Raw genomic sequence first — 15,957 nt, forward strand, 5'->3', positions numbered from 1 at the left:
TATGGTGGTTAATAAAACTGAAAAATTCTGTTTCAGGAAGTGGTCAAACTGATTTTGGACCTCAGCTTAAGTTTATGAATAAGCAACTTTTCACAGTTGTTGCTTGGGATCCTCGGGGATATGGAAAGTCCATTCCTCCATCTCGAGACTTTCCTCCAGATTTCTTTGAAAGGGATGCAAAAGATGCTGTGGATCTTATGCAGGTAAATCTGTTCTGAGATTTTATTATTTCTTTTTTTTAAGCTGTCTTTCTTAAACTTTGGGAAGGAGGAAGGTTGTTTCCAGCAGACCACAAGTTATGCAAAAGATGGTACAAATGAAGACTTTAGAGTGAGCAAGTACACACTAGTATGGAAAATATTTTCTTCTTCCATCTATTCTGCAAGATACATAGTGGTTCAGCAGTGGGAATTAATTATAAAGCAATATGCATTTATTCCAAGACCTGCCCTAAGAGGTTTGCAGCCAAGAACCATATAAGTTTAGGTAAAGTATATGTTAAAACCAAAGTCTGTGCAGTGGTTTAATTGAAAAGATTACAGTACTGAAACACTCTTAGAAAAATTTCTATCTAATAGTATCTTGGCATTTTGCCTTGAGCAGCCTATTTTAAGAAACATTTGATTCTAAAAATTTACCTGATGCTTTGCATTTTACAGAATATTACTGAAATAATTTTTGTGGGAAATCAAAGGGTTCCTATGACCACACCAAATCTTAATAACTAATACAACTTTTTTGATTGTAAAGAATATGGCTTAAGGCTGTTATTATTTTTCCTTCTTGCAGATTTTTTTTATTCAAATCTGTGTTTCTGTGTTCTTCTTTTATTCCATCCTATAAGTGCCAACACAATTTCCTGGTTTAGTTTTAACTAATATTTTGGCTTTGTTATATTAAGCTATACAGTCTCTTTGGTCATGTTAAGGAAGTTGGCAGGGCATTCAAATTCCAAAAATATGAGACAAGATTCAGACAGTCAATCCAACTGTATTTCTGTAATAAAAAATAACCTTTCTGAAACCCATCTGGAAATGGAAATGCAGCCTTCCTGGTATATTCTGCATAGTGAAACAAAATAAGTCTGACAGGAGGATCGAGGTTAAGACACACATTTGCCCTTTAACCATAAAAGCAATCTCTCTGCACTGTAAATCTTCAATTTCTTCTGCTACACTAGCAAAGAAAATAAAGATGCTACCATGAATAGGTGACAAACTTTCAGTCTAAATGGTTCTAATCCCCTTTCTTGACCCTGTTCAAATACTAATAAATGCAAAATAGAAAACAGAGCTTTCTCCAAAGGGAATGTAACCATGTAGCTTCCAGTCAAACAGGACAGCAGCCTACCAATCTCTAGAGCTGCCAAAACAAATGAGACATAGCATCCTGGTTTTTTGAAGATGTTTCTTAATATAAGTGTATAATAACAAATTATTAAAATCTCCCCAAGCGTGGGTTGCTTGCTTCTATTTTAGCATATTATAAAGTATAGCACAAATCCCAAGGAACCATTCCAACTGTGATATGCAGAATATAATGGTTTACATGCATCATCCAGCCTACACTCAGCCAGAAAACACATCCATATAGGTGAGCCTTCAGAACCTTTGTTCTAGTCTCCTTCCAATTCTGGTATCTCTGCTGGAGATGTGAGTACTGCAAGCTTCCTTTGAAATAATAAAAGCTGAAATTCTGCTGAGTATTTAGCACCTTTATGCAGATGACACTATTCTGTATCTCTCTATGTGTTCTCTGAAGGAGCTTGCTTGAAATAAAAGGAGTACAATGCAAATAAGTCCACTTCCCCACACTCCACCCCAATATCTAATGCTAGCAAAGTCAATAGCATTAAAACAATTATTAGGGAAATAATTAGTATTGATATTTAAGAAATTCTTACTCTTCAGAGCTACTGTCCTAGTGAAGGGATGAGCTTGGGCTTCTCCATGTTTTTGTAGATCAGTTGTAATTTTGGCTTGTGATACACTCACTGTGACCCAGTTAAAACATAACGTGCAGAGTGCTTTGTATTGCAACTCACTGTTGTATGTTTCTTCTCTCACAGCATATTGGTCATTTGATTGCATTTCACATAGGTCTAGACAGAGAAGGTGACTAAAAGAAATTTTGTTCACTTAGAGAGTAAAGGCAGCACAAAATCCCCCACAGAATTGCACTGTACAACCAGCTTTCAAGTTATTGCCAATATTAGGTAGAGACCTGTTCTGTAAAGTAGTTCAAAATTAAAGCAAACAAACATGCACACCTTATCCAGCACATCTGTTACATCACATTGTTTTTTGGAAGGCTGCAAAGGATAAATTAAATTCCTCCTGCTGGAAAAGCATCCTGAGATAACCCAAGGAATGTATCAAGATGATGGCCAATAAACAAGAGAAATACTTGAGGCAAATAGATCTCAAATAACCTGGCATAAAGAACAAAAATTTTAATCAGTTATTCCACCCATCAACCAGCCTTGAGCTCCGTAGTTTGCTATTGGCAGTAAGGTAACAGTAGGAACAACATCAAAAACTTAACTTTTACAAGCACTGCTACCAGCTCCCAAAATCTGCCAAGATGTCAGTAATCCTTCAGCAACACAATAATGGAAGTTGGTCACAGATAACTGCTTTTTCAGCAGACCAGGCCCAACTGGTCAGCTACTAAAATTCAAGATTCTCTCTTTTCCTGCTGTCAGCTCTTACTTTACATGTCCCTTTCTTTCCCCTATCTTATTTCTTTTCTGTTTAGTAATTATAGCTCAGCAGAGTGAAATCTGAAATTGCTCAACACTACAGTGTAGTATAGCAGTATAGCAATGAAGAAGCCCAAACCAGAAAAGCCTTATAGGGATAGAAGTCTGCTGAATATCGAGCTCACTGATAGTTATGCCTCACTTGAGCATCAAATTTCTAAGCAGACTAGAAGCTTCTTTTTCTCACTCTATAGTTGTTTCTCTTATTGCCTGCATTTTTGCTTTCTTCTATCCCAGCAATGTACTGGGCTTCCAAGAACACCAAGCACTAGAGAAACTCATTCAGCTAACTTGCTCCTTTTCCTACCAAAGTACACTATCTTCCTTAATCACATCTGAAAGGCTGCAAAACAAAACCAAAAACCACTTTGAAACCTTTATATTTGCTTGTGAATGAGTTCACAAACTGAAGTTTCTATATGAAAAACTGAAAATATCACTTAACCATTGAGCATTGTCCCTGTACAAACCTTCAGATGCATTTACTCCTGAGTGCCTTTACCTTCCCCACTCTTTGCCCACTGAACATAACACACGCAAAATCTTCTCACCTCTTGCTTCAGTACCCTCTACCACATGTTCTGATTTATGAAGAAACAAGAGTTTCAAATTCTAGTGGAAAGCATTATCACAGAATCATAGTATATGCTGAGTTGGAAAGGACCCATCAGGATCATTGACTTCAATTCCTGGCCCTGCACAAATTCCCAAGAATCACACCATGTGCCTGAGAGCACTGTCCAAATGCTTCTTGAACTCTCTCAGGCTTGGTGCTGTGGCCACTTCCCTGGGGAGCCTGTTCCAGGGCCTAATCACCCTCCAGGTGAAAAAATTTTTCCTGATATCCAAGCTAAACCTCCCCCAGCTCAGCTTCATACTATTTCCTCAAGTCCTGGCACTGGTCAGAATAAATTAAGGTCTTGGTTGTTGTACTTTTTGCCCTGAGCCTTCTTTTTTGAGGAGGAGGAATTTCGTTATTAATGTTTTGAATTGCAATTCACCATGAAGTAACATTTAAAATATACACTTAAAAGCTTCAGAAAATGTGACTTAGCCACTAAAACTTGATACAATCCTTTAGGAAATACTTAAAGCATTTTTTGATTGTTACAGAGCAGAATTTTTTTTTTAGCTCAGCTAACATCAGTAAATTAGATCACTGGGTTCCATTTTTTAAGTCTTACGCTTTTCTTTTTCTTAAGTTAGCTTGATCTTGGATTACCTACCATCCACACTGTGATAGTCTTTGCCGACTTCATACCAAGAGAATCCACAGATTCTTCTTACCATCAGGCTCTCTGAAAAGTATTCTCCATTGCAAATAAACATTTCTTTTCTTTTTTTTTTGAGTCCTTTTTTAAATGCAGCAAGATTCTAATTAGGACTACTGCCTGTTTCATAAAAGAGTTTATAGAAAATTAAAATGGTGGGTGTAATTTATTGTTTTCTAAATAGTTCTTCTAAATAGACCTTCTCTCTAGTATTTTTTTGTATAGTAGGAAAATTATGCTTTCTAAATATGAAAGCTAACTATAGTTCAACCATGTAGTGTTGTATCTAAAACTGTGCAGTTAATTTTCAAGAAATATTTTATGTTTGCTTGTAAAACCAGCTGATGATTAGCATATAACTTTCTTGTATAAATCAAGGCACTAAAATTTAAGAAGTTCTCTTTGCTGGGGTGGAGTGATGGTGGAATCACAGCACTCATTGCAGCTGCAAAGTATCCAAATCTTATCCACAAGTTGGTTGTCTGGGGAGCAAATGCCAGCGTTACTCAAGAGGATGTGAGAATTTATAATGGTATGTACCAACTGAATATTGTATCCTAAACGAATTATTTTAATTTCTTCTTGATCCAAGAATCTTGGTCATGTAATAGCTAAGTGGAGACAGAGTTGAGGACACTACAAACCTAAAGAGATAGGACACAAAATTCGCTACATTGCTAAGTTTAGGGATAGATTAAAGTTATAGTGAGAAACTCTCTAACAATTACTTTAGGGGTAATATAAGAGATTTTTTAACAAATCCTCAGCAACTTACACAGCTGAAAAGTGTAAGTTATAATAGTATTTTTCAGAAAGTCAAATTTTTGTTGCTGTAACAAATTCCTAAAAATAAATTCCAAATAATACTATAGGCCACAGGTTTGATTTCTTTTCTCACATCTTGCACAACCTTTAAACAAGATCCAGAGATAATCACTGGGCTAGCACATAACAGCTTTTGCCTCTAGGGCCTATATAATAATATATAGACAGTAAGAAAACAAGTTCATAACTTACCTGTTAAGTTTGGGAAGCAAATGAATCATTCAAGTAAGTGTCCCAAGATGCCTTTATAATTTGAATTCCTTTAAAGTTAATTATTGTCATTACAAAGTCTTTACAAAGTAAAGAAACGTGGGATTTATGATCCTTATTCCACTCACATGAAATAGAATCTGATCACTTCTTACTATAAAGGAAAATAGCAAAAAAACTGGTAGTGAATTCAGAAAGGGAACGTATTTCCTTTTGAACATTAGAAATTAAGAGTTAGCCATGTAGGCTCTCAACAAATGTAGCCCAGTATAATTTCATTATAATGACTGGAGTTTGATTTAAACCAGCTGTGAAATCTGACTAGCTTCAGCTAATATACAAGTGTATGTGTTGCACATGTGTATTTACCTCACCTATATTAAAACACTTTCAGTGGTAGTGGTAGTAGTATATTTTTTAGTTCAGAAAGCAAAATGCTTTTTAGCTCTGTAAAAGTGCTGCTTTATTTCTTTACATGTTTTTATATTTATGAAGTTTTTATTATATAAATATGAAATGCATATCAGTTAGTATCAGCCAGCAGGCTAAAATGTATAAATAAATAAACAAACAAATAAATTAAGTCCTACTTTACATGGAGCATCCACTGCAACGCTGACCTTTGGCCTCTTTGTGGACTAGTGCTTTCAAGATCTCTGGGTGATGGAGCTCAGAGAATAGCAGCACAAGTCTTCTACCACTGACTCATCAGTGTATCTCAGCTGCAGTGGAGGGTTTCATAGGAGAGAAAGGTGCTTATTTGGTATCTATGTCCTTTCAACATTGGCTTCTCCCTTCTCTTTTTAAATTGAGGCCAGCCACGAGGAGAAAACAGTTGATTCTATATGGGAAACAGCTGTTCAGTAACACCTAGCCTGGGGTGAGCAAGCTCATTTCCAATCAGATGCTGTCATAAAAGACTTTCAGTCACTGCTACCTTTGTCATTTGGCCAGACAGGTTCTGTTTGTTAATTAACACCTCACTCCTTTCTTTCCCAAATTCCCATTTGAAACCAATTAAAAGCTTTGCTAGTGGCATAGATGGTGTTTGATGATTCAGTAATTTCAGACTGTCTGCCATGCCAACTTTGTTTCAGGCTTTATTGGTACAAAGCTGTATACCTGAAATACAGTTTAGTGAGTCACCCATTTGGACTTAGTTTGTGAGCAGTACTAAAAATTTTAGAGGGAAAAAAAAGTTAGGTAAATCTGATAAATAAATGATTAGAATGTCAGATTATTTGTACAGCTTTAGCCAGCCTGCCATGAGTCACAGAACTCTACTAAGTAGAATCACTTGTTTTTCTGTAAGACTATGGCAAATGTACCATGATGTCACCCTGCTGGAATGCCTTAGTAAGAGCTTCCTTCCTCTGAGATCTGGTAGGAGCCATGGAAGAACTTCCATCCATGAGCCAGTGCAAAAGGCTAAAGGATATAAAAAAGAATTACCAGCTGATAAGACATTCCCATTTTTATACACAAGGTACCTCCTTGAGCTTCTCTTCTGAAAGCCCTCCAAAAAGGACCATTGGAAGTTTTAGGAATGAGTCCTTTGATTATAATTTTTTTCAGTTGTTCCTTGTGGTCATAATAACAAGATGGTCCTTTACAACTCAGAAGACCCCAGCAGAGATTGCACAACTATCTCTTTTATACCGGTTTGATACTATGAATTATTTAAAACCATTCATTACAGTTTCACGTTTGAAAGACATATTTGCAGTCTGGTTTGAAAACTTCCTCATATTAGGTGTTGTCAGTACTGGGTTGTATCTTGTTGCTGGAAAGGACTTAACGTATTTCAATGTTATTTTATGTAGGCATCCGAGATGTTTCAAAATGGAGTGAAAAGGTCAGGAAACCACTGGAAGAGATATATGGACATAACTACTTTGCAAAAACCTGTGAGGCTTGGGTAGATGGAATATCTCACTTTGCTGAAAATTCAGATGGTAAGGCTTTTACAATATTGAACTGAAGCAATTATAGTAGCAGTTCTGGATAAAAATCTAACAGCACTCACAGTAACCAGTAAAGGAAGGACTCTGCATATGACATTAAAAGCTGGGTCTGACTCACGCTCAGGAATGAAGCAATTACTTTGTAGATGGTTCACAGAACCAGCAAGGTACAGGAGGAAAACACATTTATCGAAAACGTTAGCTGATGAGTCTCTCCTCTTGTTCCACCACAAAACTGCATTATCAAGTCATTGCTTTTGTGCAGACTGAACAGGAGAGATTCTGCTTAAGCAGAATCTTCTCCTTTTCTGTATCTGTGTCAAAGGATTATCTCTTGGTGACACTGTTAAGATATCCCAAAAGTGTGTTCTTTCCTGTTTTTGCAAACTGGAGCTGAAGAACTCTTTCAGACCTAGAAGCATATGAGTTAAAAAAGAGGGAATGTCAGATTTTGAGAACTCAGAATTAAAAAAGCACATTTAAAAAACACTATTGCTATATCTTAGGTGTTTAAAAAAATTTTAAAAAAATAGTTGAACTAGACGATATAATTGTTTATCTCTGAAGATTTCTGCAATTACTCTACATAGGGGTTTTCAGCCAAGGCTATTTTGAAATTAAAGTTAAGACACTGAAACAAAGGTGCAGATACAGCAGATATAAGGAAAGGGGTTAATAAAACCCATCAGAGAGAAAAGGAAGACAGCAAAGCTTACGCTGGTCAAAAACTCAACTCAGGCTCTTTTTTAAGATGTAGACTATTTGCCCTAAATGGGACAGCTTTTAGTGTGAAATGTCATAAGAAATGAACTTTTAGAAGGAGCCAACACTTAGTGAAACTGAGTAAGTTGCATAAAGTTGCAAAATCCAAGATTGTTGCTGCTGTTATTTCCTTTACTAGGAAATAACTACCAACTATGACCTTAGATAAATTTACTTATTCTGAAAAACAGTCAATATTTCTGCAGGTGTTGGAGGACTGTGGGTTAAATGTTCTAAATGAAAATATTTAACCAGTAGAACTGCAAACTAAGACTCTATAAATAAGGAAGCAACTGGAAAAAACTCTGTGAAATGGCCTCTGACTGTAGAGCTAAGGAAAGTGTGTGTGTGTATGAGCATTAACCTTACAGCTGTTGGTAGCTGCAAGGTGACAACTACACACAGGACGAAGTTAGCTCGAAGAGAAATGGAACATGAAACTCATCGAGGATGTTTTGCCCAGAGATTCCCTTGTGAGAAGTTAGGCAATGAGTTTGGATACTGAGTTACTAAGGGATGAGGAAAAAAGAAAGGGGGAAATATTCAGAAGAGTCTTTAAGCAAAAGCATTAAAATTGCTTCTAATGAGATTAACAACTAGTAAGCATAAAATTATTCTTGAGGTTCTGAATGGGCAGGGAAAATAACCTTTGAATAGTTTTAGTACAATTTGTATTAAATGGTTATGCTTTTGTATTGGGTTTACATGTCCAGGTTTTGGTAGCAGAGTGGTGGCTACAAGAGTGGCTTCTGTGAAAAGCTGCTTAAAGCTTCCCCTGTGTCCGGCAGAGCCGATGCCAGATGGACATGCTACTAGCTAAGGCTGAGTCAGTCAGAAATAGTGGTAATGCCTCTGTGATAAGATATTTAAGAAGGGAAAAAAAAGTTCTTGCAGCTAGAGAAGAGCAGAGTGAGATTATGTGATAGGAGCAACTATGCAGACAGCAAGGTCAGTGGAAAAGGAAGTGCTCCGGGCTTCAGAGCAGTGATTCCTCCGCAGTCCATGGTGAAGACTATAGTGAGGCAGGTTGTGCCCCTGCAGCCCATGAAAGTCAACGGGAGTGCAGAGATTCACCTGCAGCCCGTGAAGGAGACCCATGCCAGAGCAAGTAGATGCCTGAAAGGATGTTGTGAACACGTGGAAAGCCCATGCTGGAGCAGGGACCTGCAGACCTATAGAGAGAGAGCCCACCTTAGAGGAGGTATCCTGGTAGGACTTGTCACCCTGTTGGGGACCCACAATGGAGCTGGCTGTACCTGAAGGATTGTACCCTGTGGAAAGGTGACCCACACTGGTGCAGTTCATGGAAAACTGTGGCCCGTGGGATGGACTCACACTGGAGAAGTTCATGGAGGCCTGTCTCCCATGGGAGGGACTCCACGCTGGAGCAGGAGGACTCTTTTCCTGGAGCAGTGGCAGAAACAACTGACCCTAACCCCCATTCTCTGTCTCACTGTGCTCTGTGGGGGAGGAGGTGGAGCTGGGAAGGAATTTCTAAGATTTGTTTTTCTTCTCATTATCCTGTTCTGATTTCATTAGTAGTAAATTCCATTAATATCTCAAAGTTCAGTCTATTTTGCCTGTGACGGTGTTCAGTGAGTCATCCCTCCCAGTCCTTATCTCAACTCATGAACCTTTCATTATATTTTATCTACCCTGTCCACTTGTCAGGGGAAGTGAGAGTGGCTTTGGTGGGTGCCTGGCACCCAGCCAGGGTTAACCCACTACATCATCGCAGACAACAAAGGATCTGGGAGGTGCAACAGGCCTGAGTACCACCCAAGTTAACTTGTTCATAGAAGTAGCAAATCTTGTAACTTGACAACCGATGTAACAAAATGTAGCATTAACATGAGGGTTGTAAGACTCTAAGGCTGAAAAGAACAAAGCCGGGAAGGAGATGCATGTATTGGCTTTGAAGAGTCAAAGAGAGCCTGGGGGAGATATGTAGAACAGAGATACTTCATTCTCTCCATCCTTTTGTGATAGTATCCATTAGTGAAGCAAATTGCAGTGAAGTAACATTTTGGAGAAGGAAATGTTAACTATAGTCCTGCTTACCTAGTTCTGTAGATTAATTGCACAGTATCAACAAGGAGAGGCAATAGCTAGAACTCAGTGGAGTTCAGACGCCTCTACAAAAGCAGTTTCAGTCTTTCATACAATTTTAAAATAAAGTGTGACCTTCATTTATTTTCTCCCTAGGTAATATCTGCCAACAGTTGCTGCCAAATATTAAATGCCCCACATTTATAATTCATGGTGAGAAAGACCCTTTGGTCCCACAGGCTCATGCAGAATACATTCATAAGCACATCAAAGGCTCTCGGTAAGTTATATGGTGGAGTTTTTATAAACCATTGTTGAAGAGATGAAGCAGTTCAAACCCGCAGTGTTTTTAAAGAAAAAGTATTTGGACAAGTTGTCTCTGCCACAGAGCTATTCTAAATATCCCTAGCAAGTTACAATGCAAACAGTGCAGCTGAACCTTTCTTGCAATATAAAAAGTACAGTAATTTAATAAGCTCCTTCCTAAAGCCCTCTGAGAGAAACCAAGTTCCTTTTCCTCTTTCGACTAGTCACACAGAACCAGCACTGTCCAATATTTATCAAAACAAGCAAATTTCTGCTTTAGTTGTGACCATTGCATTCTTTTTGCTGTAAGAGACCTCATTTCTGTCCCATTCAGTAGAACAGGGAACTTAGATTCCAAGTTATTAGAGAGAAAAGCACAGGATGCTTCTGTTTGGTCTGCCTTGCTGATGTGAACCACAACCTCCAAGATTTTAGGTTTCCAACTGCCCCATGAATTTTCAGTGTTCTTAAGAAAAACAGAATAAGAAAAAAAAAAAGGTGCAACTGTTCTCCAAGATATTACTTTATCAACAAGAAAAATCTGAGGGCACGATGTGATTCATGTGTGCTGTGGTTTTATCCCAGGCAGCAACTAGGTACTGATCAACCCCTCACCAGTGGGATCAGGAAGAGAATCAGATGAGTAAAAGGGAAAAAACTCATGTGTTGAGATAAAGACAGTTTAATAGGTAAAGCAAAAGCCGCACATCCAAACAAAGCAAAACAAGGACTTAACTCACTGCTTCCCATAGGAAGACAAGTGTTCAGCTATCTCCAGGAAAGCTGGGCTCCATCACACATAACAGTTACTTGGGAAGACAAAACATCATCAACTCCAAATGTCCCCCTTCCTTCTTCTCCCAGCTCTATATGCTGAGCATGATGCCGTAGGGTATGGAATATTCCTTTGGTCAGTTGGGGTCAACCGTCCCAGCTGTGTCCCCTCCCAACTCCTTGTGCATCCTCAGCCTCCTTGATAGTGAGGAGTATGAGAAGCAGGAAAGGCCTTGACACTGTGTAAGCACTGTTCAGCAATAACGGAAACATCTCTATATTATCAACACTGTTTTCAGCACAAATCTAAAACATATCGCCGTAACAGCTAGTGTGAAGAAAATTAACTCTATCCCAGCCAAAACCAACACAATTTGAAAATTCCAGAAATGCTTCCTATTAAAAGCTAGGATTCTACCAGCTCAATTTTCTTCATAAATTTACACACAAATGCAAGAGTTCTATTACTACTTAATAAGAGACTGTGACAATTAGTGGTAGAGTACAGAAGTAGCAGGGGGGAAAAAAAACACCAAGCACATTTTTATGAATGCAAAATACAGGAATCTGTTTTATTGGTGTCATGTCTGTGCAAAAATGAGTGATATAATTATCTCAAAGTCAGCCCTGCTGATCATAGGGATGCATTATGCCACAGGGAAGATGAAAACAAGAGACCTTCCTAACAATCACATGCAAGTGTTTTATTCCATGTCTGCCAGTTAGTTACTCCTACATGGCCTGCTCAGAACACATATCATCCTTTTTGATTTCACTGAGCTCCAAAATGCTCCAGATACTGACTAAGCCAAGTCAGGACAAAAACTAGACAAGGATCTGATAGCTTCTTCTTGGAAAACAAGCCCAAAAGGAAACACTGTTAGAAATTGCCATCCAGTAAAATGTAAAATGTAAAACTGATTCTTTGCATACCTTTGTGCTGATGTTCTCCCCTGTATGCGTATTTGTCAGAAAACAAACCAGATTAGTGATGTTCTCAGAAATGAATACTTGGGTACATGGTCCCCTTCTTCCCTGGTTGCACTGGAAATTACATGTTCCATTGGGAAGCAGAAGGAAAACCATAAATTTAGCACATTCTCAGTAACACAAGTTTCTGTCAATCAGCTTTTCTTGCCTTGACTTTTATCTAGTAGTAAGGTAGAAAAAGCTTTTTCTGATCTGTAATGCAGATACATTTCTTGTTTGTCTTATGGTAGAAGAGTGTGCCATCACTCTGCCTTTGCATGGTATGGCTGGGGTTAGGTAGTGTTACAGTAGTAGGAAACATTAACGGCAGTAGAAAATAGCATACACAGTGCTATAGGTTTGTGCATCTGTGCTGCTTAGTCTTTGAAGAAAGAGACTTAATGAAATTCAGATAAAGTTTGGTAGAAAAGCTGGGTATGTTCACATCCTATTGGCTCTTTTCCCAAAACAAAACAGCACTTGTCACCACTAAAAGATTAATCCCCCTTGCTGTAGTAGGACATGAAGGCAATGACATACCAGTGAAAATGGCTTCTTTAGCTCTGTTGAAACCACTTAGTATATGGTAGAACAAAAACAACTTAAAGAATTTCCCACCCTCATAAAAAGAAGTGGACATACCTGATGTATAAAGTTTGTCTCAGGCAGAAAGCAATAGTAAGTAGCATTTTAGGCATGTCACACATATCCATATTACAAAGATCTAACCCTCTTAGGAACTACCACTTCTAAACTTTTAGAAGTTATAACCAAAGAAGTTCTGACTTCCCTTTTTACTTTAATGAACAAATGGCGTTAGGTTGGGATTGTCTTTTTGCAGAAAGATTAGACAAAGTACAAACACTAACCAAGTTTGAGCTGTGACAAGAACTCTACATTTTTGTAGTGATCTCTTCAATGTGTTCACTGCCCAGCACAACTACTGTTCTGTGAGAGACAAAGTGCTCAGGTACTTCACATACCTTTCAAAGATGCAGGCTGTTCACATAAGTTTTGGAATCTTATCTTCTTTGTAGATCACAGAAAAGGCTGCTAGAAACTGGGCAAAATTTGTTTCAGGCTTATTTTATCCTTCTCAAAGTGGGGCAATTGGTGTGCTTGTTGCTTCAGCTGTTGCTGCGGTTCACATTCTGAACCACATACCTAGGAACAGTACTTAAATGTTACTTCAGTTCCTTATTGGGTAATCAAGAGCAAGGAAAAGGCAACAAGTGTTTTAATCACCTATACTCACGGAATAAAACATATAATCTATGTTTGATTTTTTCCTCTTTTAAGGTTGCTTTTGATGCCAGAAGGAAAGCATAATTTACACCTGCGTTTTGCAGAGGACTTCAACAGACAAGTGGAAGACTTCCTACGCTGACTTGAACTATAAAACAAGTTAGAGATGCTTGTCCTTTAACTTGTTTAAGAGCTTAGGGTGGCTTTCCATTTTCATTCAATTTATAGGTAGGTCTGAGTCCTGTAAGAAAAAACATTAAACACATTTGCATGAGAAGCATATGTTTTGAGAATACGTAAGCCTCAGTGGATCAGAGCACACCACTGTGCTGCAAGATTTCTGACATGTCTTTAAACTTACTTGTTGCCACACAGGCTGAGCAGCTGTTCTTCGTCCAATAGAGGCATTAAGAAAGACAGAAAACATGATCTAGAATACATGCCTTTATGTGCTCCTAACATTAAAGGACAAAAAACATTGTGATAATTAGGATTCAGAACTGTTACATTGAGAAATCTGCCAAAGTTACAAGTGCTGAGAAGATAATTAGTACACAGTTTCTAGAAAACATGCTTCACCACCACCATCGGAAGTCATTCAGTATGCATGCCTGCTTTACAGAAGTTCTTTTGATACCAGGGGGCTCAAGCCTCATCCTCCTCCCCTTCCTCTTCAAACTCCCCCTGCTCATCAGCAGTGGCATCCTGGTATTGCTGGTATTCGGAGACCAGGTCGTTCATGTTGCTCTCTGCCTCCGTGAACTCCATCTCATCCATGCCCTCGCCAGTGTACCAGTGCAAGAAAGCCTTGCGCCGGAACATGGCCGTGAACTGCTCCGAGATCCTCTTGAAGAGCTCCTGGATGGCCGTGCTGTTGCCGATGAAGGTGGCGGACATCTTGAGGCCGCGCGGGGGGATGTCGCAGACGGCCGTCTTCACGTTGTTGGGGATCCACTCCACAAAGTAGCTGCTGTTCTTGTTCTGCACGTTGAGCATCTGCTCGTCCACCTCCTTCATGGACATGCGGCCCCGGAAGATGGCGGCCACCGTCAGGTAGCGCCCGTGGCGGGGGTCGCAGGCGGCCATCATATTCTTGGAGTCGAACATCTGCTGCGTCAGCTCAGGCACCGTCAGGGCGCGGTACTGCTGGCTGCCGCGGCTGGTGAGAGGGGCGAAGCCCGGCATGAAGAAGTGCAGCCGGGGGAAAGGCACCATGTTGACCGCCAGCTTGCGCAGGTCGGCGTTCAGCTGGCCGGGGAAGCGAAGGCAGGTGGTCACGCCGCTCATGGTGGCCGACACCAGGTGGTTGAGGTCCCCGTACGTGGGAGTGGTCAGCTTCAGGGTGCGGAAGCAAATGTCATACAGTGCCTCGTTGTCGATGCAGTAGGTCTCGTCCGTGTTCTCCACCAGCTGGTGCACGGACAGGGTGGCATTGTAGGGCTCCACCACCGTGTCCGACACCTTGGGCGAGGGCATCACGCTGAAGGTGTTCATGATGCGGTCGGGGTACTCCTCCCGGATCTTGCTGATGAGGAGGGTGCCCATCCCAGAGCCTGTGCCTCCGCCCAACGAGTGGGTCAACTGGAAGCCCTGGAGGCAGTCACAGCTCTCTGACTCCTTCCTCACCACATCCAGCACAGAGTCCACCAGCTCGGCGCCTTCCGTGTAGTGCCCCTTGGCCCAGTTGTTGCCAGCCCCGCTCTGACCTGGAGGGCAGACCACAAGCAAGGTGCCACATTAGCGCCCCAGGGACAAACAGAGATGACGCCACTTTCCCCTTCCCCATGGGCTCCACCCTTCACTTCCATCCCCACTCTGCCACTGGGTTTCAGGTCCCCCAGGGTCATTTGCGTGCTTGCTCCAAGTCTTTTCTGTGTGTTGAGTTCCCACTCTGGGACTCTTCCATCTCACACTCACTCACCAAAGACAAAGTTGTCAGGACGGAAGATCTGTCCAAAGGGGCCAGAGCGCACAGAGTCCATGGTGCCAGGTTCCAGGTCCACGAGGATGGCACGTGGGACATACTTGTTACCTGTGAGAGGAACCAGCATTATAGTCCCACAGTTGGCAGCCAGTGTCACAGGACCCCTGCTGTTCTGCCATCCTCCTCCCCACATTTCTCTGGAGAGACACACTGTTTCAATCAAGACTACTGTATCATCAGTACCTTTCTGAGAACAAAGGTCTCTTAGAGGAGTCACTGGCAGATGACAACTCTTGTTTAGGGATATTTCCAGCCTCAGTGAACTGACATGCCTGCCCCATTTATTTAAGGGCATCTGAGGAATCAGGCAAACTTACCAGCAGCTTCATTGTAGTAGACATTGATCCTCTCCAGCTGCAGTTCACTGTCCCCGTGATAGCTGCCCGTGGGATCAATGCCGTGCTCATCGCTGATGACCTCCCAGAACTAGAAGAAATTTTTGAAAAACGGCTATTAGCTATTTCCAGTGCCAGTGGAAACAGCTGGCCAGTGCCAATCACACGCACCAGTGCAGTCTGTGCATGCCGTGGCCCTGACCACTCCCTTGCATGGCAGAGCAGCTGCTGGGCAGGTGAGTCAGTGCTCAAGGGCTTCACTGGCCACAGCAGCTGAATTAACAGAAGGCAGACAAGAAGGCAGGGCATTGAAGTACAAGTTAATTCGTTTGTAGCTCGTATCCAGAGGGTGACCCTCCCTGGCTATCTGAATTTGTCCTCCTCCCATTGTCTAGCCTTGGCTTAAGACCCTATAGCCCCTACAGAATGGCAACACTTGCACTCCCTCGGTGGAAGCGGGTAACCCACGGCACTGACACATCTCCCGTTCCCTCCCTCGGGA

At 40.7% G+C, this 15,957-nt stretch overlaps 2 protein-coding genes across 3 annotated transcripts in view; one reads left to right on the plus strand and one right to left on the minus strand.

Annotated features, from left to right (window-relative positions):
* The window catches only part of BPHL (biphenyl hydrolase like), a 16,080-nt gene extending 2,465 nt beyond the window's left edge, over positions 1 to 13,615 (plus strand). The window contains exons 2-6 of the mRNA XM_029961401.1: positions 37 to 203; positions 4,411 to 4,564; positions 6,891 to 7,022; positions 9,999 to 10,122; positions 13,191 to 13,615. Of these exons, the coding sequence (XP_029817261.1) occupies positions 37 to 203; positions 4,411 to 4,564; positions 6,891 to 7,022; positions 9,999 to 10,122; positions 13,191 to 13,278 (665 nt within the window). The 3' untranslated portion in view covers positions 13,279 to 13,615. The remainder of the gene's footprint in view (positions 1 to 36; positions 204 to 4,410; positions 4,565 to 6,890; positions 7,023 to 9,998; positions 10,123 to 13,190) is intronic.
* Positions 13,565 to 15,542, minus strand: LOC108640453 (tubulin beta-2 chain). 2 transcript variants are annotated; one of them, XM_029961415.1, is made up of 3 exons: positions 15,438 to 15,542; positions 15,058 to 15,168; positions 13,565 to 14,842 (listed from the first exon to the last, which is right to left on the minus strand). In XM_029961415.1, exons 2-3 carry the CDS (start codon positions 15,116 to 15,118, stop codon positions 13,782 to 13,784), a joined length of 1,122 nt encoding a protein of 373 aa, XP_029817275.1. In that variant the 5' UTR covers positions 15,119 to 15,168; positions 15,438 to 15,542; the 3' UTR covers positions 13,565 to 13,781. The 2 variants fall into 2 exon arrangements, with proteins under 2 accessions (XP_029817275.1, XP_029817276.1); XM_029961416.1 differs by having other exon boundaries at positions 15,058 to 15,173; positions 15,443 to 15,484.
* Between the last annotated feature and the right edge of the window lie 415 nt (positions 15,543 to 15,957).

This window comes from Manacus vitellinus, unplaced genomic scaffold, assembly GCF_001715985.3.
Source record: "Manacus vitellinus isolate BGI_N305 unplaced genomic scaffold, ASM171598v3 scaffold_33_pilon, whole genome shotgun sequence".
In the NCBI taxonomy this organism is placed as follows: Eukaryota; Metazoa; Chordata; class Aves; order Passeriformes; family Pipridae; genus Manacus; species Manacus vitellinus.